This window comes from Ceratotherium simum, chromosome 30 (assembly GCF_057802395.1).
Source record: "Ceratotherium simum simum isolate JZ-2026a chromosome 30, ASM5780239v1, whole genome shotgun sequence".
NCBI classification, from domain to species: Eukaryota; Metazoa; Chordata; class Mammalia; order Perissodactyla; family Rhinocerotidae; genus Ceratotherium; species Ceratotherium simum.
This window is the reverse complement of record NC_141929.1, coordinates 18,330,981-18,356,397: the sequence shown is the minus strand read 5'-3', so window position 1 is coordinate 18,356,397 and position 25,417 is coordinate 18,330,981. Positions and strand designations below refer to the sequence as shown.

At 41.7% G+C, this 25,417-nt stretch overlaps 1 protein-coding gene across 1 annotated transcript in view; it reads left to right on the top strand.

Annotated features, from left to right (window-relative positions):
* The window catches only part of SNTB2 (syntrophin beta 2), a 103,262-nt gene extending 82,939 nt beyond the window's left edge, over positions 1-20,323 (top strand). The window contains exons 5-7 of the mRNA XM_087420029.1: positions 2,115-2,311; positions 10,031-10,215; positions 12,575-20,323. Coding sequence (XP_087276155.1) covers positions 2,115-2,311; positions 10,031-10,215; positions 12,575-12,667 — 475 coding nt within the window. The 3' untranslated portion in view covers positions 12,668-20,323. The remainder of the gene's footprint in view (positions 1-2,114; positions 2,312-10,030; positions 10,216-12,574) is intronic.
* The last annotated feature ends 5,094 nt before the right edge of the window (positions 20,324-25,417 follow it).

Below are 25,417 nucleotides of genomic sequence, written 5' to 3'. Positions count from 1 at the left end.
ACATGTCATTATACATTTGTCAAAACTCACAGAATGTACAATAGTGATGCTAGAGTAAACTGTGGACTTTGGGTGATAATGATGTGTCAATATAGGTTCATCAGTTTTAATAAACATACCACTCTGGTGCGGGATGTTGATAGGTGCGGGATGTTGATAGTGGGAAAGGCTGTGCATGTGTGGGTCAGGGGGCATGGGAACTCTCCGTACTTGCTGCTCAATATTGCTGTGAACCTAAAACTGTTCTAAGGCCGGCTCCGTGGCTTAGCGGTTAAGTGAGCGCGCTCTGATGCTGGCGGCCCGGGTTCGGATCCCGGGCAAGCCCCAAGGCGCCACTTCTCCGTCCAACGCGAGGCCGAGTCCCACGTGCAGCAACTAGAAGGATGTGAACCTATGACATACAACTATCTACTGGGGCTTTGGGGGGAAAAAATGAATAAATAAAATCTTATAAAAAAAAAAAAAACTGTTCTAAAAAATAAAGTCTATTTTTAACAAAATTTAAAAAAAAAAATGAATCTAGACACAGACCTTACACCCTTCACAAAAATTAACTCAAAATGGATCATCGACCTAAATGCAAAACTGTAAAACTCCTGGAAGATAACATGGGAGAAAACCTAGATGACCCTGGGTATAGTGATGGCTCTTTTATTTTTTTTCCAGTGTACATCATTATACTTCTATTTCTGCATAGATTACATCATGTTCACCTCCCTCCCCGCTGATGGCTTTTTTAGATACAACACCAAAGACATAATCCATGAAAGAAATAATTGATAAGGTGGACTTTACTAAAATTAAAATTTTCTGCTCTGCGAAAGAGAAGACAAGCCACGGACTAGGATAAAATATTTGCAAAAAACACATCTGATAAAGAACTGTTATCTAAAATTTACAAAGAACTTGTAAAGCTCAACAATAAGAAAACAAACAATGCAATTAAAAAATGGGCAAAGAACCTTTACAGACAACAAAGAAGATATACAAATAGCAAATAAGAATATGAAAATATGCTCCACATCCTATGTCATCAGGGAAATGCAACTTAAAACAACGAGATACCACTACACACTTATTAAAATGCCCAATATCCAGAGCACTGACAACACCAAATGCTGGTGAGGATGTGGAACAATAGGAACTCTCATACATTGTGATGGGAATGCAAAATGGTACAGTCACTTTGGAACATACTCTTAACCGTACGATCCAGCAATCCCGCTGCTTGGTTTATCCAAAGGAGTTGAAAACAGGTTCACACAGAAACCTGCACAAAGTTGTTTATAGCAGCTTTCTTCATAATTACCAAAACTTGGAAGCAACGAAGATGTCCTTCCGTAGGTGAATGGATAAATAACCTGTGGTACATCCAGACAATGAAATATTATTCAGTGCTAAAAAGAAACGAGCTATCAAGCCATGAAAAGACATGGAGGGACCTTAAATGCATATTACTAAGTGAATGAAGCCAATCTAACAGGGCTTTATACTGTGTGATTCCAACTATATAATGTCCTGAAAAAGGCAAAACTGGAGACAATAAAAAGATCAGTGGTTGCTGGGGGAGGGGAAGGATGAATAGGCAGTGCAAAGAGGGTTTTTAAGGCAGTGAAAATACTCTATATGATATTATAACGATGGATGTATGTCATTATACATTTGTGCAAACCTATAGAATGTACAACACCAAGAGTGAACCCTAAATTAAACTATGGGCTTCAGGTGATTATGATGTAGGTTCATCCTTGGTAAAAAATGTACCATTCTGGTGAGTGAAGTTGATAATAGGGAAGGCTATACATGTATGGGGGCTTATCATTTCCAAATCAAAATTGAATCTTTCGTTGATATGCATAGCCTCTTGGGAGCATAAAAAAGCCAACGGGAAACTGGGGCCTTGGCCCATCCAGCCCAGTTTCTGCCTGTGACACCAGGGGTCATTTTATGGGAAAACAGAATGGTATCTAGTTCAGAGACTATAATCTTATTTTGAAATGTGCTTATCCAAAAACTGCTGGTGGCTTTTATAATGTTCTGCATGTCAATCAGCATAAATTGCTGATATTTTCCTCTGACAATGCATTAATCACTTTTGCTCTTTGCGGTCCTAGGTTGGTTCATTCTGGCTCCGGATGTCGATCACCCTCACTTGGGTCTGACCTTACCTTTGCTACCAGGACAGGCTCTCGGCAGGGCATTGAGATGCATCTCTTCAAGGTAGAGACACATCGAGATCTGTCAACCTGGACCAGGATACTTGTTCAAGGTTGCCATGCTGCTGCTGAGCTGATCAAAGAAGTCTCTCTAGGTATAGATCCTGGCATTTCATTTCTAATAGTAATTAAATGGAACTGTGATATTTTGTTTTAAAGTAAAAACCATTGTCATGTGTGCCAGACTTAAAAATGTTCTGAAATATGGCAGCTTAAAGTGATCATGATGGAAAGAAACCTAGCGTCTCTGTTTCAGTAGCAAAGTTTTCCTAAGCCTTGCGCATGGCTCTAAACACACTCATAACACGCTACATACAACTTGGCAGATTTACTGGTCGTCATTTTGATCTGTATTTGATAGTAGTGTAAAGACTCATGTACTAAGTACTAGATGCGTTGACCCTCTAGTTAAGATTTGGAATCTAGGGCTGGCCCAGTGGTGTAGTGGTTAAGTTCAAACGCTCCACTTCATTTTTATTTTTATTTTTTTGTGAGGAGATCAGCCCTGTGCTAACATCTGCCAATCCTCCTCTTTTTTGGCTAGGGAAGACTGGCCCTGGGCTAACATCCGTGCCCATCTTCCTCCACTTTATATGGGACGCTGCCACAGCGTGGCTTGCCAAGCAGTGTGTCAGTGCGCGCCCGGGATCCGAACCAGCAAACCCCAGGCCCCTGCAGCGGAGAGTGCACACTTAACAGCTTGCGCCACTGGGCTGGCCCTCAAACGCTCCACTTCAGCAGCCTGGGGTTCACAGGTTCAGATCCTGGGCGTGGACCTACACACCGCTCATCAAGCCATGCTGTGGCAGGCGTCCCACATATAAAGTAGAGGAAGATGGGCATGGATGTTAGCTCAGGGCCAATCTTCCTCAGCAAAAAAGAGGAGGATTGGCAACAGACGTTAGCTCAGGGCTAATCTTCCTCACCAAAAAAAAAAAAAAAATTTGGAATCTAATATTTGGATGGGCACCTTTAAAATATGAGCATATCACAAAGCTAATGGCTATTAAAAAAAAGTAAAATATTTTGAATAGTTTTGCTTCAAAAGTTCAAAAATGTGTGCCCAATACGTACTGAAATGAGCATCTAAAGGAAATAAGCCTGGTGGTCTCTTTCCATTGTTGAAGCGCCCTCTTGTGGCTAATCTATATGAATTTGGGGGTATGGTTTCATATGTATATATTTGTGTGTACGTATATATATATGTATAGATATTTCCAGATTGCTTTTCACTTTAACAAGAATAGTCAAAATGAAGACATAATTACAGTTTCTAATATGTTTTGAATTACATTGTCTCTTGACTACAAGTTGGTTTACTTGATTTTCCTCCTGTTTTCTGTGTATTTTATTTTATAAACCTAGTTTTACAGAATTTATATATAAAGAGAAAATGTTTCAAAAGCAGATTATCTTTGATTTATATTTCTTTCCATTGCTTTTGGAAAGTGAGGGATCTCCATGACTTTAGAACTGCACGGGCAGCATTTCCATGGGTCATCTTCTAACACTGGCACCAGGGACAGTTTTTTTTATGTTGTCAAAATGACACAATTCTTCGACTATTTAGGACCTGCTCATTATTTCCTTCACAACCACAAGGGTGATTCAAGCTATGACACCAATAACTAGTAAGAGCCCACCTGGATTTCTACCAGAACCACCACATCCACATTGTCTTTCTCACTTGTCTGTCTCACGCCCATTTTCTTTGTGGAGTAGTTGGTTACCACATTAAGGACTATGGGGTTCTGGTTTTTGTTTTGGCTGCAGAATGTGCTTTCTGGGATTGGCATGTGGGAAGGTCTGCAATGCTCTGTGTTTATGTGGGGATCTCAGGGGGTCAGGCCAGCACACTCATCAGGTCCTTCACTGGCATCTGGGGTCACCATATCTTCTTCGAGGATCCAGAGAGATATGCTTCCCAAAACAAAGAACGCAACGTGGATTTTTAACATTTTTTAGTTTTGTGTTGTTTCTTTGGTGTCTGGCAGCTAAACTTCATATTGCAGGAAATCAAAATCTAATCCAGTCCCTGGCTCACAGTTGTTTACATATAGATGGCTTGAGGAGAGGGAGAATAAGGACCAGCTGGTTCCTTATATTTTTAAATTATTATTGACAAACATATTTTTTGGTAATTTTGAACTTTTTTGTTCTCATTCACAGCTGTATTTTAATATCACCTTGGTAATACTTTCATTTCCGCAGTTCAGGCCAACTGATGTACTTATTAATCATTTACTCTGTATTTAGAACTGTGCCAGTCATGTTAAACTGGCTGAAGGTAAACTGCTTTGATGAGAGCCAGAATTCCTTTAAAATGTGTTTGTGTGCTGGGGCCGGCCCGGTGGCGCAGCAGTTAAGTGCGCGCACTCCACTTCAGCGGCCCGGGTTCACTGGTTCAGATCCTGGGCGGGCATCGAGGCACCGCTTGTCAAGCCATGCTGTGGCGGCGTCCCATATAAAGTAGAGGAAGATGGGCACAGATGTTAGCCCAGGGCCAATCTTCCTCAGCAAAAAGAGGAAGATTGGCATCGGATGTTAGCTCAGGGCTGATCTTCCTCACACACACACAAAAAAACGTGTTTGTGTGTGTGTGTGCATATGTGCACTCATGAGTGTGTGCACTTAGTCTCTTATGTCTTCATATGTGTACGTTGGCTATGCACATCCACATCCACATATATACACACGTACATACATAAGCCAACATGCCCTTCAGATGCATGTTCCCACCTTCTGTTAAATTGTTTGGGAGATTCAAGGGGCCGGCCCTGTGGCGTAGCAGTTAAGTGTGCGTGCTCCGCTGCTGGTGGCCCGGGTTTGGGTCCCGGGTGCGCACCGAGGCACCGCTTGTCAGGCCATGCTGTGGCGGCGTCCCATATAAAGTGGAGGAGGATTGGCATGAATGTTAGCTCAGGGCTGATCTTCCTCACCAAAAAAAAAAAATTGTTGGGAGATTCAGAAAGGTTTACTTAAAACTGTAATTTTGGCACATCGTACCATATAGTTAGATATTTGTGGCCTAAAGAAAATCAGGAAGTTGACAAAAAGAAATCAGTTAAGCTCTGTTTCTTGTCTCTTATGTGTTTTGGTTATAGTTAAATTTCAGTGACTACCTACACAACTTGACTAGTGAATGCGATACATGATCTTCATAATGTTCATTTAGTTTTAAATCTTTATTAGATTATAGTTATAGTAGAATTGATCAGTAATCCTTCTGCTACACAAGGACTTTTTCCTTCTAGCAAATATAAACTTCAAGATGACTAGGCAGGGCCGGCCCCGTGGCTCAGCGGTTAAGTGCGCGCGCTCCGCTGCTGGCGGCCTGGGTTCGGATCCCAGGCGCACACAGACGCACCGCTTCTCCGGCCGTGCTGAGGCCGCGTCCCACATACAGCAACTAGAAGGATGTGCAGCTATGACATACAACAATCTGCTGGGGCTTTGGGGGGATAAATAAATAAATAAATAAAATCTTTAAAAAAAAAAAAAGATGACTAGGCAGAGAATGCAGTTAACTCCCTCGGGTACATAAAACCATTTTCCATTTGTCACAGGAATAGAAAATATGAAAATACATATATGTGTGTTGTTGTTTGAACTTTAATAAGTATGCTTTTAAAGCCTTAATTTCATCATACCAATTACCCAAGCTATTAAAGTTTTTAAATCATATAAGAACTTTATGAAGATACTTTATATTTCTATAGCTTTGGTGATATGAAGATTAAGAAGTAGTAGATATAGGTAGAAGCTGTATTAAATATGCAGAAAATCTACAAGAGGAAAAGAAAAATGGGCATTTTAAGGTATTTATATTGTTAGCATGTATGAGGAAAGAGTTTGCTCTGACCATGTTGTTCTCAATTTCATAGGAATTCTCTTGAATCCCTTTTTATTCATCTACTTGGCAAATATTGAGTGTACATGTACTCTGTACTTTTACTGGCTATACTAAAATAAATAAGGTAGGTGTAGCCCCTGCCTTTGAAGTAAGAAGGACAGAAACAGAAAGAATAATAGGTACATGTCAGGTTGTTATAAGTCATAAATGAGATACATGTATCCTCTAACCCTATCACACAACGCTCTAAGGCAAGTTTTATTACCTCCATTTTCAAGATGAAGAAACTGGGGTTAGTGTGGCTGTGACTTAAATTGAGGTCTTTTCTGACTCTAAAACCAGTGCCTTAAGCCCCTGCATTTCCCCTGCTGAATGACTCGTTCTTATGACCAGATTAAAGTCCTGGAGGACATATATAGTATCAGTTTCTCTTAATTCATTAAATCAACAAATATTTACTGAATGTTTTATTATTTACAAAGTGCTGTGCTTTGTAATGAGAGAAATAAAAATAAGACCTACTTCATGCCTTTGACCAAATAGCTGTAAGAAAAGAACATAGTCATGTTCTTCTTTGTAACCCTGGATGTGATATACTTGATGACTGGCTTTTCCTATGTGCAGTAACAGAGAATGTTACCCCAGCCTTTCTCTGAGTCCTGGGCAGTCGGGCCAGATTGAACCTGCAAAGCCCACTCCCTTCTGGTTTGTTCTGGAAGGCACAGAGGAGCCCAGGATGACATGGTTCTGCAGCTGCTAAAGTGTCTTGCTAGAAACACTGGAGCCCCCCAGAGCCCTCCTACCAAGTAACTGGTCCCAGAGCAGTAGAAATAGGATTTAAAGCATAGAATTTCTTTGACATTAGGGTACTTGTCCTTCATTATACACTGGTAAACCTCTGATTTAAAAAGACACAAAGTAGAGGGCTGGCCCGGTGGTGCAAGCTCTGCTGCGGCAGCCCAGGGTTCGCGGGTTCGGATCCCAGGCACGCACCGACACACTGCTTGTCGAGCCATGCTGTGGCAGTGTCACATATAAAGTAGAGGAAGATGGGCACAGATGTTAGCTCAGGGCCAGTCTTCCTCAGCAAAAAGAGGATTGGCATCAGATATTAGCTCGGGGCTGATCTTCCTCACAAAAAAAAAAAAAAAACGACACAAAGTAGAAAACATAGGTTGTATTAACCTGTATTCATCTTGGTGTAACACTTAATAGATTTATTATTAGTGAGTGAGCCTTTTTTCCTCTTAGCTTTATTAAATTTTTTTTACTATTGGGGAGCTGCTTAGAAAGTTATCTTTAATGTATGTGATTACACTCAACAATATCCTCGTGGTCTGAAAAAGCCAACATGCCCTCCACGTAGCAGACCGTGAAGTAGTAGCCAAAGCAACAGAAGAAAAACTAGGGCAGGTGAGGACGGTAATGTCATAGAAGACAAAGGAAGAGAATCTCAAGGAGAGGAATGGCCAGTAGGGTTAAATATATCAATTGGGATGGTTTAAGCTGAAATGAACAGAAAATGCCCTCTAAATCTAGATTAAACATTAAAGAAATGTATTATCTTACATAAAAGAGAGACAGCAAGAGTAAAAGAGGGGGAGGCCTTCTCTTCCCAAGCATTATTCTTTTCAATCTGACTGAGCCAGTTTGGTTCATACGCACACCCTGGACAGTAATCACCAGGGGGAAGCTATGCTCTGATTGGCCCAGAGGCTATCTACCCTTGAAGTTGAGGTCACCCTTCCCTGAAACACATTAGGAGAGAGTAGAAACCTGAATAGAATTGGGGTTTGGCTGTAAAGGAAGATTGGAGAAATAGAAGCTGGGTAGACGGCCAACAATGAGTACTGTAGGTATCAAGATGAGGACTGAAGAAGCAAGTCGGATCAGCAACATGAAGATGATTGGTGCCCTTGGGGAGAGGTGCTTGGTGGTATGACGGCAGTGGCAGATTATAGAGGGCCCCAGATCCTGTCACACGCACACACACACACACACACACACACACTCTCTCTCTGTCTCGGTAAATCAGAGTCAGAGGCTTATTTCTCTTTGGTTCATTAGTCCTGAGACCCTCTGAGGGTGAGGGGTGTCAGATACCTAATCACCATTGCCTCAACTGTTTTTATCTACTATTTAGGGAGAAACCATTTAACTAAGACTATTAGCCACAACATTTTTATGGCCAGTTATATTCTCATTCAAAATTATCTGGTATTAACTATAACTTTTAAACTAAAACAAACTCTATTCTAAACCTAAACATATTCAGTATGACCTTTACTTTTCCTTTTCAAGGTTGAGGTAATCATAAACAATATTCTTTTTTTTTTTTTTTTAAGTAATACACACAGACACTGATATTAGCTTTCCTTTCCTTCCCTCCTGAGGGAAACAATCCTAAAGAGAACATAAAAGAAATCTCTTATATGACAAGCTTGTTGGGGGTTAATGGTTTGCCTTTGCTGGCTGTGATCGCCTGATCTCGCCCCACTGGTGACACACCTGCAGGCAGAAATACTCGCCTGCCTGAATTTCACCTTCTCCAGCCAGTGGTGCAAGGACTTGGGTGGATCCTTGTTCTTTGAGCTTTTCTTTTCTAGATTAGAACTGACCCCTCTCTTCTCATCAGACCTCAATACTCTTGACTATGCTATAGCTTCAGGGATGTTAATAGAATAAGTTTCTCTTGAAAACTGTACCCTGGTTGCCTTCATTGGGATCTGTCTATTCTTCCTCCAAACCTTCCCCTCACCCATTCATTTAGAGATTATTGCATTGAATTACTTCTACAGGTAGTTAATTTTATCCGTGTTTCCCCCTAAGGTTCCTTTTCTGAGGGTAACTAATATTCAAAGTCCATTGTCTTTGGACTTCTCTTCTTTGAGTGGTACTGAGAAGGGACACTGCCAATATTTGTGTTATTCTTTTTCCTTGTTTCCTAAACATACCAGCTGCCTTGGCTAACTGAATGTTTTTGCTTGTCCAGTGAAAGAATACAGTGGGCTGGGTATGAGGACTTGCTTGTTGGGGAGCCATTCTTTCTGTTTAAAGTGACCAAACATAACTTGACTCTGATCCCTTGGGTGATTTGAAGTTCAGCTCTCAGAGGGCTGTGTTAATTCCCAGGTCTCAGAGGGCCTCTCACTTGTAGCCCCTGTAGTAACAACATAAAACTGTGCTCAAATGTTAGTGAAACAGGGACTTCACCAGTCTTGATAGAAGACATTTTCCAGTCTTAATGATCAAAGTTTTTTTGTCTCATCAACTCAGATGTATCCTTTGAATTTTATCTTTAATAGCACTGACCATATGACTTTTGCTAACTATAGCCTTTACCTTTGGTAAACATTATCTTTATCCTCTTCCCAAATACCAACCAAACCATGTTACTGCCCCTGAAAGGCATCTCTACCTTTTCTCCTTTGGTTGTTCCTTCTTCTTGCCTACTTAAAACCTTATTCCTATTTCTCACTGCCTGTCCAGTTTGACCTATTCTTTAGGGCCCATCTGAATTCTGTCTCCAGGAAACCTTTCCTTTACTTTGGCCTTATTCAGTTTGGTGTTTAGTCATGTTCTATACATTCTACCTTACACAGTTAGGGATTTCATGTTTATGCCTATTCATTCATGAGGTCCTTGAGAGCAGGGACCATGACTCTTACTTCTCAAATACCACATACAGCCTACTCCAGTACAAGTGTTCAATTGATACTCACTGAATTGAACTGAATTAGATCAGATGTCAGGAGACCTATGGTAATTTCTTCCTCATTTCAATCAAGACGTTGACTTGAGTGACCAAAACAAAACTCCCTTAGGAGGTTCCAAATAGGTTAGGTATCACATATTCTCAAGAAAAGATTCTTTTTCCTTTTTTGAAGTCAGAAGATTCCTTTCCCATTTGATAACTGAAGTAGGAACTTTATTAATGATGTTTTTTGCTTGTCTTCAACAGGCTGCACGTTAAATGGCCAAGAGGTAAGACTCAATGTCCATTATGAAAATGGGTTCACTATCTCCAGGGAAAATGGAGGTTCCAGCAGCATATTGTATCACTACCCCTTTGAAAGGCTGAAAATGTCTGCTGATGATGGCATCAGAAATCTGTATCTGGATTTTGGTGGTCCTGAGGGAGAACTGGTAAGAGTGTTTCTGAAAAACATGTTATTCTAAAATATGTTTAGGTATTCTTTTTCTTTCTCGTCACTTCTTACCTCTTTTATAGAAAATTATGGACTGATATTCCATTTGGAGCTAGGAAATTGTTCTTCAGTTTTCAAGATGTATTGGGTTTGGGTTTGGGTTTTTTTTTTTTTTTTCCCCTTTTCCCTACATTAGGAAATCATTCCCTTTTTAAAAAGTTTTGTTTGAATGTTATAAAGTAAAAATAGATAGCCCTTTTAAGAAACAGGCTTTTATCAAATATAAGATATAAAATACTAAAGATGGCAAACTTTAATAAATAAATTCTATCCATTGCTATTATCAGCAGTTTGTTGGGATAAGAGTTAAAAGTAATAGAGTGACTTGGTTGCTATAGAAATTCTGCTGATCAGAAAAAAAGATACAGAGATATGTCTACACCGCCATCCTCTTTTTTTTTTGTTTTTTTTTTTTGTGTTTTTTTGGTGAGGAAGATCAGCCCTGAGCTAACATCCATGCCAATCCTCCTCTTTTTTGCTGAGGAAGACTGGCCCTGAGCTAACATCCGTGCCCATCTTCCTCCACTTTATGTGGGATGCTGCCACAGCATGGCTTGACAAACGGTGTGTCGGTACACGCCCAAGATCCGAACCCGGGCCGCCAGCAGAGGAGCACATGCACTTAACCGCTATGCCACGGGGCCGACCCCAGCCATCCTCTTTTTTGACCTCCTTGTCCTTTAAAGGAAATATCAACAGGAATTCCTGATTCCCCTTAGAGAAGTATGTCAAGTGTACTTTAGAAATCATAAATTGTGATCAAGGAGTAAAGTAATGCCTTTTCTCTCTTAGCAATATTGAGCCACTAGTTCAAGTCTTATCTTACGTGAAATCTTATGTCCATTGACACAGTCGCAGTAGACGTAAATTTGGAAAACAAAATCTTGAAATTTTAGAACTGAAAAAGATCTTAAGGGCCGGCCCGGTGGCGCAAGTGGTTAAGTGCGCACGCTCCGCTGCGGTGGCCCAGGGTTCACAGGTTTGGATCCCGGGCGCGCACCGATGCACCACTTATTAAGCCATGCTGTGGCGTGGCTTATAAAGTAGAAGAAGATGGGCACAGATGTTAGCCCAGGGCCAGTCTTCCTCAGCAGCAAAAAAAAGGAGGATTGGCATCGGATGTTAGCTCAGCGCTGGTCTTCCTCACAAAAAAAAAAGAAAAGAAAAAGATCTTAGAGATAAATAGTTCAACCTGAAAACGAGAAAACTGTGGCTAGAAATCTTATTTTAAATGATGAACCTTTAGGAGACTATGGATAGGCCATGGACCAGGGCTTTTCAAAAGCCTGAAGCATTAGAGAGAGTTAAATGCTCTATTAATTAACTTGTATTGAATTAACTAGTAATTAATAGCAATTGCCACTTAGCAAGCCAGGTGTTAGATTATTCCTGGCTATTTATATATTTTTAATCCCTACTTTGTATATATTATATATAAAGCAGGTCTCTGTTATCAGTGCCAACGATTAATGAACCGCTTAACTCATGGTGCCTGACCCCAGGTCTTTGTTCATCTGGTGTCAGCTGTCCAAATTAGAGGCCTGTGCTTTGGAAGGTATAACTAGCCCTCCTAACTAGCCTCAAGAGTTGTCATTCCCACCACAAACCTATAAGGGGTGTCAAAAGTCATACCCAGGGGCCAGCCGGGTGGTGCAAGCGGTTAAGTGCGTGCACTCCGCTGCGGCAGCCTGGGGTTTGCCGGTTCAGATCCCGGGCGCGCACCGATGCACCACTTGTCAAGCCATGCTATGGTGGCGTCCCATATAAAGTAGAGTAAGATGGGCATGGATGTTAGCCCAGGGCCAGTCTTCCTCAGCAAAAAAAGAGGAGGATTGGCAGATGTTAGCTCAGGGCCGATCTTCCTCACAAAAAAAAAACAAAGAAAAAAAGAAAAGTCAGACCCATAGATGGTCACACTTCAACTGAGTTCACTGTGGTTCCCCTGGGAAATATAATTACAATTAATGGTCTCCATATAGGATATTCCTCTTTTTTGTACATCCTCTACTTTTTAGTTCTTCCTACCAGGCATGGTGGAATCTAGTACACCACCAATTGTATTCTAATTGTGGATATGAAACTTCACAGTAGCGTTTAATTACAACATGGAATAACCTTACTTCAGAGTACACGTTTATTTGTGGCTTTAAGTTTCCAAGTTTCCATAAATCTGGCACATTCTTTATCCAAGTTCTTCTTAAAAAGTAGAATATCATGTCCAAATTTTTTATTTTGCATGTTTGTTTATTAAAAAGCGTCTGTCTATGGTAGTGATAATTAATGTCCTTTCTCCACAGACCATGGACCTGCACTCTTGTCCAAAGCCGATTGTATTCGTGTTGCACACGTTCCTGTCGGCCAAAGTCACTCGCATGGGACTGCTTGTATGAGCAGCAGAATATCAGAAAAGAGCCTTGAATGTCACAAGAAGTATTTCCACCTCAAAAAAAAAAAAAGCACAAAAAGAAAGCTCTTTGCTCTCTCCTCCAGCACAGTGCCTTGACAAGGACCTGCAAATCACTGCTGAACCATGTTTAAAGCAAAGCCTGCCTTTCACAAGCTACCTTGGCCAGAAATTCTAGGACTCTAATAAGCTCCAAAATGAAGCTATTGATTTATTGTCTAGTTTCCTCATGTGGTTTCTAAGTAATTAGGTTTATTTCCCCCGTTAAGAAAGGTGGCTCATTGTTTTGCTTTTTGGACATAATCAAATATCCAAGTGTTGGTTTCTTTTTCTTTTTCCTGTAGGATTTGTTTCCGACTTAGCCTTGATCTCTTGCTTAGGAAGACTGTCTCTTCCCAGGTGCTAGTTTGCAGCAGCCCGTGTTTCTTGGTCATTCCAGGGAGGCCGTACATTTGGTTGGAGTTTACTGTCCTCACTTGCTCCTTCCACCCTAGGAAGTCCTTGAATTGTGTCACCAAAGCATTCGTCCATCTGTCCTGGCTCTCACTACATCCCACTCTAGCCATCACTTCCCCCTGCAGCACAAGCTTTGCCACTCATAAGTGCTAACTTTAGGACTTAGAACTTGTGAAATTTGATTTGCCTTGCCTTCCACTCCCTTTCTAGTGGTGACCAAGTTGAAAACCAGGTTGGAAACCACTGCTTTGAAGGAAAAGTTTTGCTTGTTTTAGATTTTTCTGATTTTATCTTTGGTGGGAGCCAGGGGATATTATAAGATTTATTTTAAAAGAAAATCCTCATTTTAGCCTAAGTCATTTTTTATTGCTTACCATATGTGCCTTTGGTTAGGGTTAGTGGAGCTTTATTAGTCATTGTTTGAATAACTGGATATCACTGCCATTCCAGGGAGATCATCTATCCTTGTTTTGAGGAATAGTCTTTGAGGAGGGTTTCCTTAGTGGTATCTTTTCTAGTGGGCAGATCTCTTTAAGGAAGATAAATTCTGGAGTGCCAGCTTGTTTAAAGAGTAGACTTGGTGGATGAAGCCAGCTCTTCAGCACAAACATCATGTCAACTTGCTTTGGGCTGTGTGTGCCCATGCAGGATCCTGGTCCTGCCCCTCTCCCTTGTGGCAGCAGGGTGGCACGGACAAGCAGCTGCTAATTGAAGACTCGGTGTTGGCTTAGTAACGCATCCTACAGTGGACAGGGTGACAAGACCATGGAACAGCTACCTGGGTTTTGCTAGGCATTGCCAGACATCATCATTAGGACATAGTAGCAGTAAGATTGCTGATTTTTGGTAAAGAATCACACTCACTTGTTTTTCCTAATTATGAAGGAGGTATATATCTGAAAACGTTTAAAATGTATAATAGCTATATAAAATGTCAAGATTAGCACAGTCCCTGGATCTGAAAGAAAAGGTAGTATTGACTTGGATGTTCTCTGTGCCCTCTGAAGAAAGGTCTAGCAGTAGTTCTCATTTACTAGATTTATCAGGAGTACCCTAAGAGGATGTGAGCACTACAGAGGGTAGAGGAGGGTAGTACTCCAAATAAGAAAAAAAACAACTCAGAACCATATATGCAGGGGCTGGCCCGGTGGTGCAAGTGGTTGTGTGCGCGCGCTCCGCTGCAGCAGCCTGGGGTTCGCTGGTTCGAATCCCAGGCGCGCACCAACGCACCACTTGGCAAGCCATGCTGTGGCGGCATCCCATATAAAGTGGCGGAAGATGGGCATGGATGTTAGCCCAGGGCCAGTCTTCCCCAGCAAAAAAGAGGAGGATTGGCAGATGTTAGCTCATGGCCGATCTTCCTCACAAAAAAAAAAAAAACCGTATATGCAAAACATGAGCTATTTGGTTTGAGTGCACACTGACCTACAGGTGAGACATGTGAAAGAGCAGACTCATGAGCGAGAGTTCTAGTTAGACGTTGTAACCCCATTGTCTTCCCTCTGCCCAGAAGTCAGTCCTCCTTCCCAAGTACAGTGAGATTAACCATATGCAGGGGCTGGGGAGAGGTGTTTGTTCTTCCTCCAGCTCCAGTCCCAAAAATGATTTATGTGATCCACTTAAAACTGGAAATTGAAATCTAGACTAGAATATCTTTCAAGAGCTTTTTATGTTTTGAAAATTCATAACCCTAAGTTTGGTTACATCTGGGATAAGTTTACAAATCAAGGAAGAAAAAAATATATATCTTGAAGGTCCAGCTATGATTTCTGAACAGAATTTCAACACATAATACCCTCAGATAAGGGAGCTTAGACACTCTTTGCAGTGAGAGTATTTTTAATCTGAGAAGTTGAACGATTCAGTCAGACTTTTGCAGTAAAACCATTTGGTTGAGGTTTTCTGTATTAGTGTGAAAGGCTAAGCCACTGAGAAGATTTTCAGGGGGAACTTGTGAGCCACCCTGCTCATTAGTTATATAAAAAAGATCTGTAAAAAAGGTAAGATTAAAATGTGGGCAGGAGAGGTAAGGCGTGTGTGCCTTTTGGCTCATTTTGCTCAAGCTTCAGCTGTCATGGACAGCACCAAGGTCCATAGGGTTTTTAATATCTTTTGAGCCTTGGTATGGAATGAAGGTGTATGGGAGGTTTCCTGTGACCACTAGCTCCCCCAAGAGCAAGAGCTCTTAAGCTGCTCGTTTAACATACTTCAAGAGCTTTCCAATCATGGGTGACCAGGTTGTTCTTCAATTAAGTGTGTTTGTGGGATTTTCAAACCACAAATGAAGTGCTTTTTATGAATAGGACAGCCTTGATAAATATATTTTGTATTTAGATGCCAAAATGTGGCAAATTATTTTCAAATGATAACTAAAATGAGCATTTTTAATATTTCATATCTTTTATAGAACAGCTAACTTTTCATTTCTTTTTCATTTTGAATTAGGAAAATTGTTGAGAATGTTGTAGGCTTCTATGTGTAGAATGGAAAGGAAACTGCAAAGTAGTGTCCCCCTAGTTCTGATGGACCACTCCCTGTGCCCCCAAAACCTGGGGTTAGACATCTTCTCCATATTCCACACAGACGCCTATCAGCAGCCAATTGGAGTGTGAAAATTCTTCCTCCTCTTTCCCTAAAACTTCTCTCCTTCCTCTCCAAAAAAAAGGGAAAGGAACCAAAGGAAAAAAAAATACTCAATTATTCTTTTTCTGAAAAAGGTAATTCCTTTCCTGTAATCATCAAACAAGCCTTACCTGGAAATTAGTATCTAAAATTTATATGAAGAAATACTTTATGTTTATGCAGTATTTATTAGATAGTTGTAACTGTAAATTCACCTACCTAGTAGACAGAGTTTCAGGTTAAATATTGGGACATGTACAGGCAATCAAAAATGTTACTTTAAATGTCATTCACCTATTTTAGAGCCATGTTTTAGCACTTTTTAGGCAAGGTAAAGTCTGATAGTGCCTGTTTTTATCATCTGTAGTCTCACAAACTTTGTTATTGAAAATTATTGCATGGCAGGAGAGATTGAATTACTTCTTTCTTTTTTTTTTTTTTTTGGTGAGGAAGATTGGCCCTGAGCTAACATCTGTTGCCACTCTTCCCCTATTTTTTGTATGTGGGATACTGCCACAGCATGGCTTGATGAGCAGTGTGTAGGTCCGCACCCAGGATCCGAACCCATGAACCCCAGGCCGCTGAAGAGGAGCACGTGAACTTAACCACTACGCCACCGGGCCAGTCCCTGAATTATTTATTTCTTATATTTTTATAAGTGTAAAAATCTCTCTAACCAACAAATGATTAAAGTTGTTACTGATTGTTTTCTTAACTTACCTCCTAAGCAGAATGGTAACAAAGGTTTTTTTCAGCTGATTAAATGCACTTAGCTAATAAACCAAAATTTATTCTTTAAGAAAAAATTAAACTGTGTGGAATCTGGACAAGATTATGTTTCTCCCAGAAAAACAGGTTTCACTGTAAATGGTTTTGATGGACAAAAGTGTGACCACTTTTGAGAAAAGGTTATGGTGGATTTTTTTTTTTTTAATTTTGTGAGAACCTCCAGGTCTTCTTGTTTAATTTATATGCATGTGGATATATTTGTGTGTTTTCAAAAACATGGAAGAATCTCCATATTTTTAATGCAGATTATCTTGTAAGCTGCTATGCAAATTCTATTAAAAGCCCTACCTACTTAAAGAGTTAAACATTTTTGAAGCTTTCAGGGAAGACCTGTAGACTTAAGCACTTTCTCTGCCTTTTTGTATCTTATCTTGGACACTTAACACTGAATTATGTTCTTACTATTTTCACTGGTTATAAGCTATTGATTGTACCTAATATTTAAACCATCCGAATATCCAGCATACATTTCCACGTCGCTGCCATCCACTGTTGACGCCATGAATGAAATGGCTGGTCAGAAAGCCAAAGGTGGTCCTTTTTCAGTCCCTAATGAAGAAGTAAAACGCCAGATCTCTTGGGTCTCTAAGGATATTGCTCTGGTCAGATCTGAATATCTATGTAAGGAAAAGAGAGTTATTTAAAGTGGGAATTCTGCTTAGACTTTAAGTTAAATTTGACTACAATCATATTCATTCTTTTCACATATCTCTATCACGTATATTATGTGCCAGGTGGTATTATATTCTACCTTGAGTTTGGAAATCTCTTTCAGTTAAATTTGAATTGTTACTGTCACTTTTTTTTTCCCTCCTAAAGATGAAAGCAGAGGAGTCTGCCATCTGGTACCATTCTCTCTCTATCCCTATTTTAATTGCTTGGAAATATAGAATAATTTTGACTTTCTATATACTGTCTTTAAAAACTGACAGCAGGAGTCCCCGCCCCCCCCCCTTTTTAAAGTTATATCTTTCACTGTGCTGGGTATATAGACACTCAATAAATGTGTGATGATAGTTCTAAAATAATTGTGCTATATATCAGGATTATGTTTTTTTGAGCAATACAGCTATTCCTATGGTGTAATGATATTAGGTGAACTTTATTTTACACTAGTAAAGGACTGCTTAAGTGACTAATTTGAAATCCTTTCCCCCCCAAAAAAAAGACATTTGGCAGATCAGTGATAAATTCATCCTATTAAAGGATGGAATTTCAAGTTAAAGAAGGTACAATAAATAGGCACATAGAGCACATCTGTTTTCTTGTCTCTCGTTGACACCAGCTAGACTGCCAACTGGAAGAATGGTTGTTATGTATTAACTCAACAAAATATTTCAACAAGATTTCTCCTTTTGTTTCAAAACTGATAAACTTGCCACTTTTTATTTTTCCTTTCCACTTCAGGTTACTGAACCAAAGCATATTCTGGTTTTAAAAGTGAATCTACATTTGATGTAATGCATCAGTATGCCATTTGCAAATGATTATCTGCTCTTCAATGATCATTTAATTATATTCAACAAAAATCTACCATATGAACTGTATCCTTGAACTGCCCCAAAATAGATTGGTTGAAACTAAAGGGCTATACTAGAGAAATGATACTTTGTTATATTCTAAGATTAGGTATCCTGGTAGATTTCTAACTTATGAGTCCTCTCAGTACCTGACTTTTGTAGTTATCTTACTTCCATGCCATTGACACAAATACTTTTTAGTTTAGTCCCTCTTTATCCCAGTCACACGTACACCCTTGGAACCTGATTGTTCTGTCACCTCTTCCAAAGTGATAGAAGTCTTTTATGAAGACAAAGTGTTCGTTGGAGAAATTTTGGAACTGCAAGCCTAATTAATGATTTGGTTTTTTTTTTTTGGTGAGGAAGATCAGCCCTGCACTAACATCCGACGCCAATCCTCCTCTTTTTGCCAAGGAAGATTGGCCCTGGGCTAACATTGTGCCCGTCTTCCTCTACTTTTTTTATATGGGACGCCGCCACAGCATGGCTTGACAAGCGGTGCGTCAGTGTGTGCCCGGGATCCGAACCTGCAAACCCTCGGGCCACGGAAGTGGAGCGCGCGCACTTAACCGCTGTGCCACCTGGCCGGCACCTAATTAATGATATATTAATTCATGTATTCTTTCATCTAATGAGCATTTATAAATGTACAGTTCTTCACAGGCACTCTGAAGGGTCCAAAAGAAAGGTCCTGCCGTCAAGTAGCACATAATCCATTATTTCTCAATCACACCATGCATCTATTTATCAATCAGAGGTTCAGTAATTAACTACTTCATATTTTTACCAAAGTATATCTGTAGTTCTGCTCATTTGGACATTTAAAAGGATGCTCAGTCTTTGGTCCATGCCAGCGTGAAAGAACTCAAACACATTTAAGTAGGTTGGTCCTTTCATCATGCAGAATTTTTAACACAAAATTAGACTTTAGTTTGGGAAAGAGAACAGCGTAGAATATCCTTAGTGAGATAAATCACAACAACAAAATTAAGCTCCCTTGCCCAAAGTGCATCTTTGGGAAGGTCTTTTTAAAAGAATGTTTAACTATAAAACAGCAAAACTGAATGTATATTTCATTTACCCCCTATTTCTAAATTGTGCTGACCTGTTCATTTCCACACTTAGACCCTTTAAACATCTTATTTGCCGAAAGTCCTTACAACCGGTAGATGGAGTATTTCTCCATAATGAGAAGTAAAAATGAAGATATGTAAAACTTAGCAAAATTCCACTTATTCTAGAACACTCTGGCATTCAAACTCAGTAAAAAGAGCACCTAAAGAATATCAGAGAGGTGGATTGAATTTTCCCATAATTTTCATACGGTGACAGTCCCTTTATATCCCACTTGCCTTCCATTTACCACTAGGGTCAGCCTTTGAGGAGACGTCCTTCATCATGCGCAGAAAGTACCCGAGCTATCCGTGATTGGAATGGCATACAGAACATCGTCTCATGGGCTCCTTCCCCTTTGTTTTCAAGTGTCCTCGAGTTGTGCACACACATTAGGTCTGCCTCCAGTATCTTAGTCTTTAAACCTACCCTTTGACAATCAGGTGCTAATAATTATATATTATTGGACCCAGCACATAAGTATTGTCATCTGTGTTCCTCCTAGGCTGGAAGAAGTGGTTTCCTTCTATCTCAGTCCTGTTCAAGTGGGTGTCGGTTACATTTTTTCACCTCTGTTTTGTGAATTAATAGAATTTGGGGAGAGGAAATGATTTAAACTAAGTTTTGGGTTTGGCACAATCAACAATCGATGATACTCTTCACACCTTATAGCAAATCTGCCCTCATAAGAACTAGGTTCAGGTTTTTTTCCTCCAGTTGAGACTCCAGTGTTATGTTTACAATCTGTTAGATGGGTTCAGCGTGATAATACCTTGGTGCCCAAAGAGTCTGTTTCCCTTTTGGTACCAGATCCAGGGTCTTTTAGAAGATAACGTGGCAAACCAAGACTTCTTTTTTAAGTGTTGTTTAAAATTTAAGTCTCAAATTTTCTGGCATCACCAGACTACCAAATCAAAACCCATGGCATAAAACAGGGCAGTATTTGTATTCTTAATAATAAAAAAAAAAGCTTTACATGTACTCTATAAATATAAATGCATAGACAACACTTTCCCTTGAGTTGCACATCAGCATATAGCATTGTACATTACAATGAAAATTTGTAACTTAAGGGTATTATATATATAAATACATATATACCTTTGTAACCTTTATACTGTCAATAAAAAAAATTGCTTTTAGATGTTTTTTATTTTTTTTATGTTAAAATCGTTTCAAACCTACAGGAAAGTTTTAAGAACAGTACAAAGAGCTCTTACATCCCCTTCACCCAAATTTCTGATTGTTAACATTTTACCACATTTGTTCCATTGCTCTCTCGTCTTTTTCTAACATGATGCTCTAGCACCCTTAAATTCTCTAGTGTGTACCTCCCAAACACAAGGACACTCCCCTGCATTGGCACCATACAGCCCTTCCGGTCAGGAAATCAACATTGTACACTACCACCCCATCCACAGACCCCATTCACATGCTGCCAATCGTTCCAGTGATGTCTGCTTTGCCTTTCTGGCACAGGATCCTATCCAGTACCACATGTTACATTTGGTTGTCATGTCTCAGTCTCTTCTGGTGCCCTTTTTAAGTAGATTTAGGGCAACTCCAAATTCTTAAAAACTTAGTTTTGGTTCTAGTTCTACCACTGACTTGCTGTGTGATGGGAGCTTAATCATTGGATCAAGCTGAACTTGATCATACTTGGAGTCACACAGGAGAGGAGCATGAGGGGGGAGATGGTTTCTCGGGAATCGTAATAGGAATCATCAGTGCTCCATTTATTTGGATGTTAGTCACTCACTTTGCAGATATCTCAGCAAAATTTTGCCCTGGCCCTACCTCTCCAAATTGTTATTCACCTGAACCTAGTTTTTGTTCCTCCTCCTCCACGTTGCTCTTGGTCCCCATCCAAGGGGTTCCTTAACAAATCATTAAGAACCCACTCCTTGGCACGAGCCCTAGAATGCTGGAGTTTGTATAGTCTGATTTTATTAGGTTGTATTGGCTAAGCAGAGCTGACTCACTGGCCCAAGCTTGGGTTTACAAGTGCCATGTTCTCAGCATCAGCAGAATCCAATCTAGAAAAGTGCTGTGCAAGAAAGCAAACGGAATTGTGCATTTGCAAGTCAGTCACTTGCTACTTAAAGTGTAGGAGCTCTAAAGTGTGGGGGCTGAGAATCTGATTTCTGCTCTCGTGAGAAAGAAGTTACTGATGTGATTCAGAATTCCTCAAGCCTAAACATGCCCGTGTGCCAGCCCACAAATAACTTAACATTTAGTGGCTTTACTTCCCCTTTCCTTCTTCCACTTACTCCCTGATCCCCAGCAGTGGCAACACCACTTCGGAACTGAAGCGTTCTCACCATCTGTTTTCAAACCATTATCCAAGGAGAAGGTCAACCATGGGTGACCAAGTGAGATGGGGAGGAGATCCCGTTCCCTGCCATCAGAAGCAGCTGCTCAGGACAGAGCTTCCCCTAGGGTGGGGAGCTTTCTCTGGGAAGCTCTGCCTTGTAAGCAGGGTCAGTGTCTGGATGGCAGGCTCGTGAAAGACAGAAGCTAAGCAAGAGGTCCAAAGAAAGCTGAGTAGGCAGTATGAAGGGAAGATGAACACAGCCAGTGGATCACAAACCCAGGCCTTGCTTTGGGTTGAATTGTGTCCCACCAAAATTTATATGTTGAGCCCTACCCCCAGCACCTCAGAATGTGACTGTGTTTAGAGATAGGGCCTTTAAAGAGGTGAGTCAGTTAAAAAGAGGCCATTAGGGTGGGCCCTAATCCAACTTGACTGGTGTCCTTATAAGAAGCAGAAATTTGGACACAGAGATACTGGGGCGCACACAGAGGAATGACTGTGAGGACACAGCAGAAGTGTGGCCATGTGCAAACCAGGGAAAGAGGCCTCGGAAGAAACCAACCCTGCTAACACCTTGATCTTGGACTTCTAGCCTCCAGAATTGTGAGAAAATACATTTGTATTGTTTAAGCCACCCCATGGTATTTTGTTATGGCAGCCCTAGCAAACTAATACAGCCCTCTTCTTTCTAATTCTAGGGACTTTTCACTTGAATTCCATCTTCCAAATTGCAGAGCCCATCCCTATGTGGGGTTAATATGTTCGCAACTTCTCTGCTTCACTCTCATCCACCAGTTAGGGTCCCTCTCTTTTGTTTGATCATTTATTAATTCTTAGTAAATTAATTATTAATTCTTTCAGCAGATATTAAGTGAGTATCTATCCCGTGCCAGGAACCTGGAAAGGCTGGCCTTGCCCTCTCAATGATGAAAAGGACAGTGACGATACCAGGTGCCACAACAGCAAGTGAAAGCCTCCCCACTCAGCTCTGTCCGAGTCTGAAAGAGCAGAATATTCAGGGTAGAAGTTGCGAAGCCATGGCTTGTAGGGCACGTGCCTACCTGTCTCACCCAGACTCATCAAAGGCCTTGTCCTGCCACTCCAGCCATTATCCTGACTCCAGTGTCCACAGGGATGCTCAGCACTTTGGCCTTTTGGTTCCTCAACCTCCCTGTGTGCGATGATGGCCCCTTCACTCCATCTCACCCATCTTCCTGCTCCCATGGTCGCCCCCTGGACTGCATTATTGCTGAAACAGAGCCATTTCCGAAATCAGAAAGAAAGTACCCCGCGCCAGCGTGCTCCCACTGTGACTATTCTTCAACCTTTTGGGTCCTCAATTAGTCCACTGACTCATTTCCCTTCTCCCTGTTCACTTCCCACCTTCCCTGGCTCTGATTCCATAGCCTACCATCACAGTACCCCACTTGCCAAGCCGGTGACTTCCCTTGCTGCTCTGTGCTCATAGTAGCCACCTGGATGAACCAGCCATCTCCCTGCACCTGAGTAGCTAAGTACTGGGGAGAAAAAGCCAAGGCAAATTGGCATTTCTATACATTTATAGAGGTTGCCAACCTTTACCAGGTTAGCCCTTAACATTGGTCACTTTGGGTTCACTTGAAATGATTTTCAAACCGTCTTTACTCTCCTCAGACCCCAGGCCTCCCACCTTCTCTCTCTCTCAGCAGATTCTCTTTCCTTTAATTCACTGAGAAAATAGCAGCCATCCAAATGTACTCTCTCAACTTCCTGTTACCTTCCAGCCGACCTAGGTAGGCACCTGTCATCTTTCCTCCCACTATAGTGTCTAAAGTCAGTCCTCCGACCTATGCTTTGATCACATTCCCATTGATTAGCCTTCTTTACTAGATCCTTCCTATTGGTTTTTTAAACATGCTGAACTCTTCTCCCATTAATAACCATCAAAAAATCCTTCCTGGACCCAAAACTCCTGCAGCTATTGCTCAAGGCCTCCCTTTCTTTGCCCCAAACTTCTTGAAAGAGTTGTCCCTCCTCATGGACTGCATTTCCTCATGACCCTCTCACTCCCAGCCCACTGCTGTTTGGCTTCTGCCTCCATCACTTGAATGAAACATCTCTGGCTGAGGTCGTCGATGTCTTTCATATCACTGCTGCCTTCTCAGCTGCATTAGGTACAGTCCTCCCCCCACCCCCCGAGACACTCCTTCCTTGACTTCCAAGACACTCTTCTGGCTGTCCTAACTCTCCAGCTGTCTTTCTGAGCTTCTTTTGCAGGCTCATCCTTCTCTGCTCAGCCCACAAACCTCCAAGCTGTCCTAGGCTCTCCCCTCACCTCACCCTCACTCTACTCTTCCCTAGGAGACCTCATTCGCACAGCTTCCATTCCCACCTATGCCCAGATGTCTCACAGATGTGCATCTCCAGCCCTCAGCTTCCTTCTGACTTCCAGATGCATATATCTAACTGACATTTAATATTTCAAAGCCACCTGAAACTCATATCTTCCTCACTCCTCCACTCCCCAAACCTAGTCTTTGTCCACTATTCTCCATCTCAGTAGCACACCATCTGTCCAGGTGCTGAAGCCAGCAACCCAGGAGTCATCTCTGTCCCCTCCTGCCCCTCACCATACCCCATATCCAATCCATTTCCTAGTGCTTAAGATTTGTCTTCCAAAAACCTCTCCATTCTTTGTATGTTTCTCCATGCCCCTACCCCCACCCCAGTCCAAGCTTCCCTCACTCTTCTAGACTATGGCAATAGCGTCAAATGCAATAGCCACCCCATCCCTGCAATCTGTTCTCCATATAGGGCTATAGTCATGTATCCAAAAAAATAGTTTCCCATTGTTTTTCAGATAAAACCCCAAATCTTTACCATAGTCAAATATCCTGGCCCTTGCCCAACTCCCGACATCAGTTCACATCAGACTTTGACATACTTTCTGCTCTCTGGCTATCTGAGCCTTCTTCCAGTTTCTTAAGTTCCACCACTGGCCTCCTCAGAGCCTCAAGGCCTTTGCACAGGCTGTTTCATCAACCTGGAGTGCTCTTTCCCCCCTCATCCCTCAGACCTCCACTTAAATGGGAGCCTTTCCTGATCTCCTCTTGGGCAGATTGCCTGTTAGCAGCTCACATAGCACATGGGCCTTCACACACAGGCTTCAACATGTTTATTACCTCCTGATGAACACCATCATTCTCCTCGGAGGGTAGGCTCCCCTAGAGTTGTTTCGATCATTGCTGTACCCCCAAAAACTAGCACAGAGCCTGACATATAGTGGATACTTACTAAATATTGTTGAATGAATGAATGTGAACCACCAATCTATGCCGAAGGTCACCTGGGTAAAGCCCCCAGCTTTGGAGGTCTAAGAAAATCACCTTCCTAAGGAGAAATGTAGAAGAGTTAATATTTAAAAAGTAAAACAAAACTGGCTTCAGACAGAGCCAGCGGGCATCACCATAACAGTTACCAGGGACAGAGCCCCTAGTGTGGGGTACACTGTGTTTACATTAGCTAGCTCATTCATTCTCCCCAAAAGGCAGGCAAGGTAGATAATTATCATTATACCCTATTAAACATCAGGAACTCAAAGCTCTGGGAAGTTAAGCTTATTGTGAGAGTAAAACTGCCCTATGGCACTGCTTTATTCGAAGCAGGGTCCAGGATTTGAGGATTCTGCCTAGCCCTGCCTCTGGCCCCGCCCCGCGCCCCCAGCCCTCCCTTGGCTCCTGGCCCCGCCCCCGCCCCCGCCCCACCCTGCCACGCCCCCGGCCCCGGCCCCGGCCCCGGCCCCGGCCTCTGCCGTCGCCCGGCCCGCCCCCTGGCCGCGAGGAGCGGCGCCTGCAGTGCCAGCTGTGGCCGCCGGGGGGCAGCCACGCGGCTCGGGCCCGACCGCTCTGGGCCGCGCTCCTCGCTCGCCCTCGAACTCGGCTCC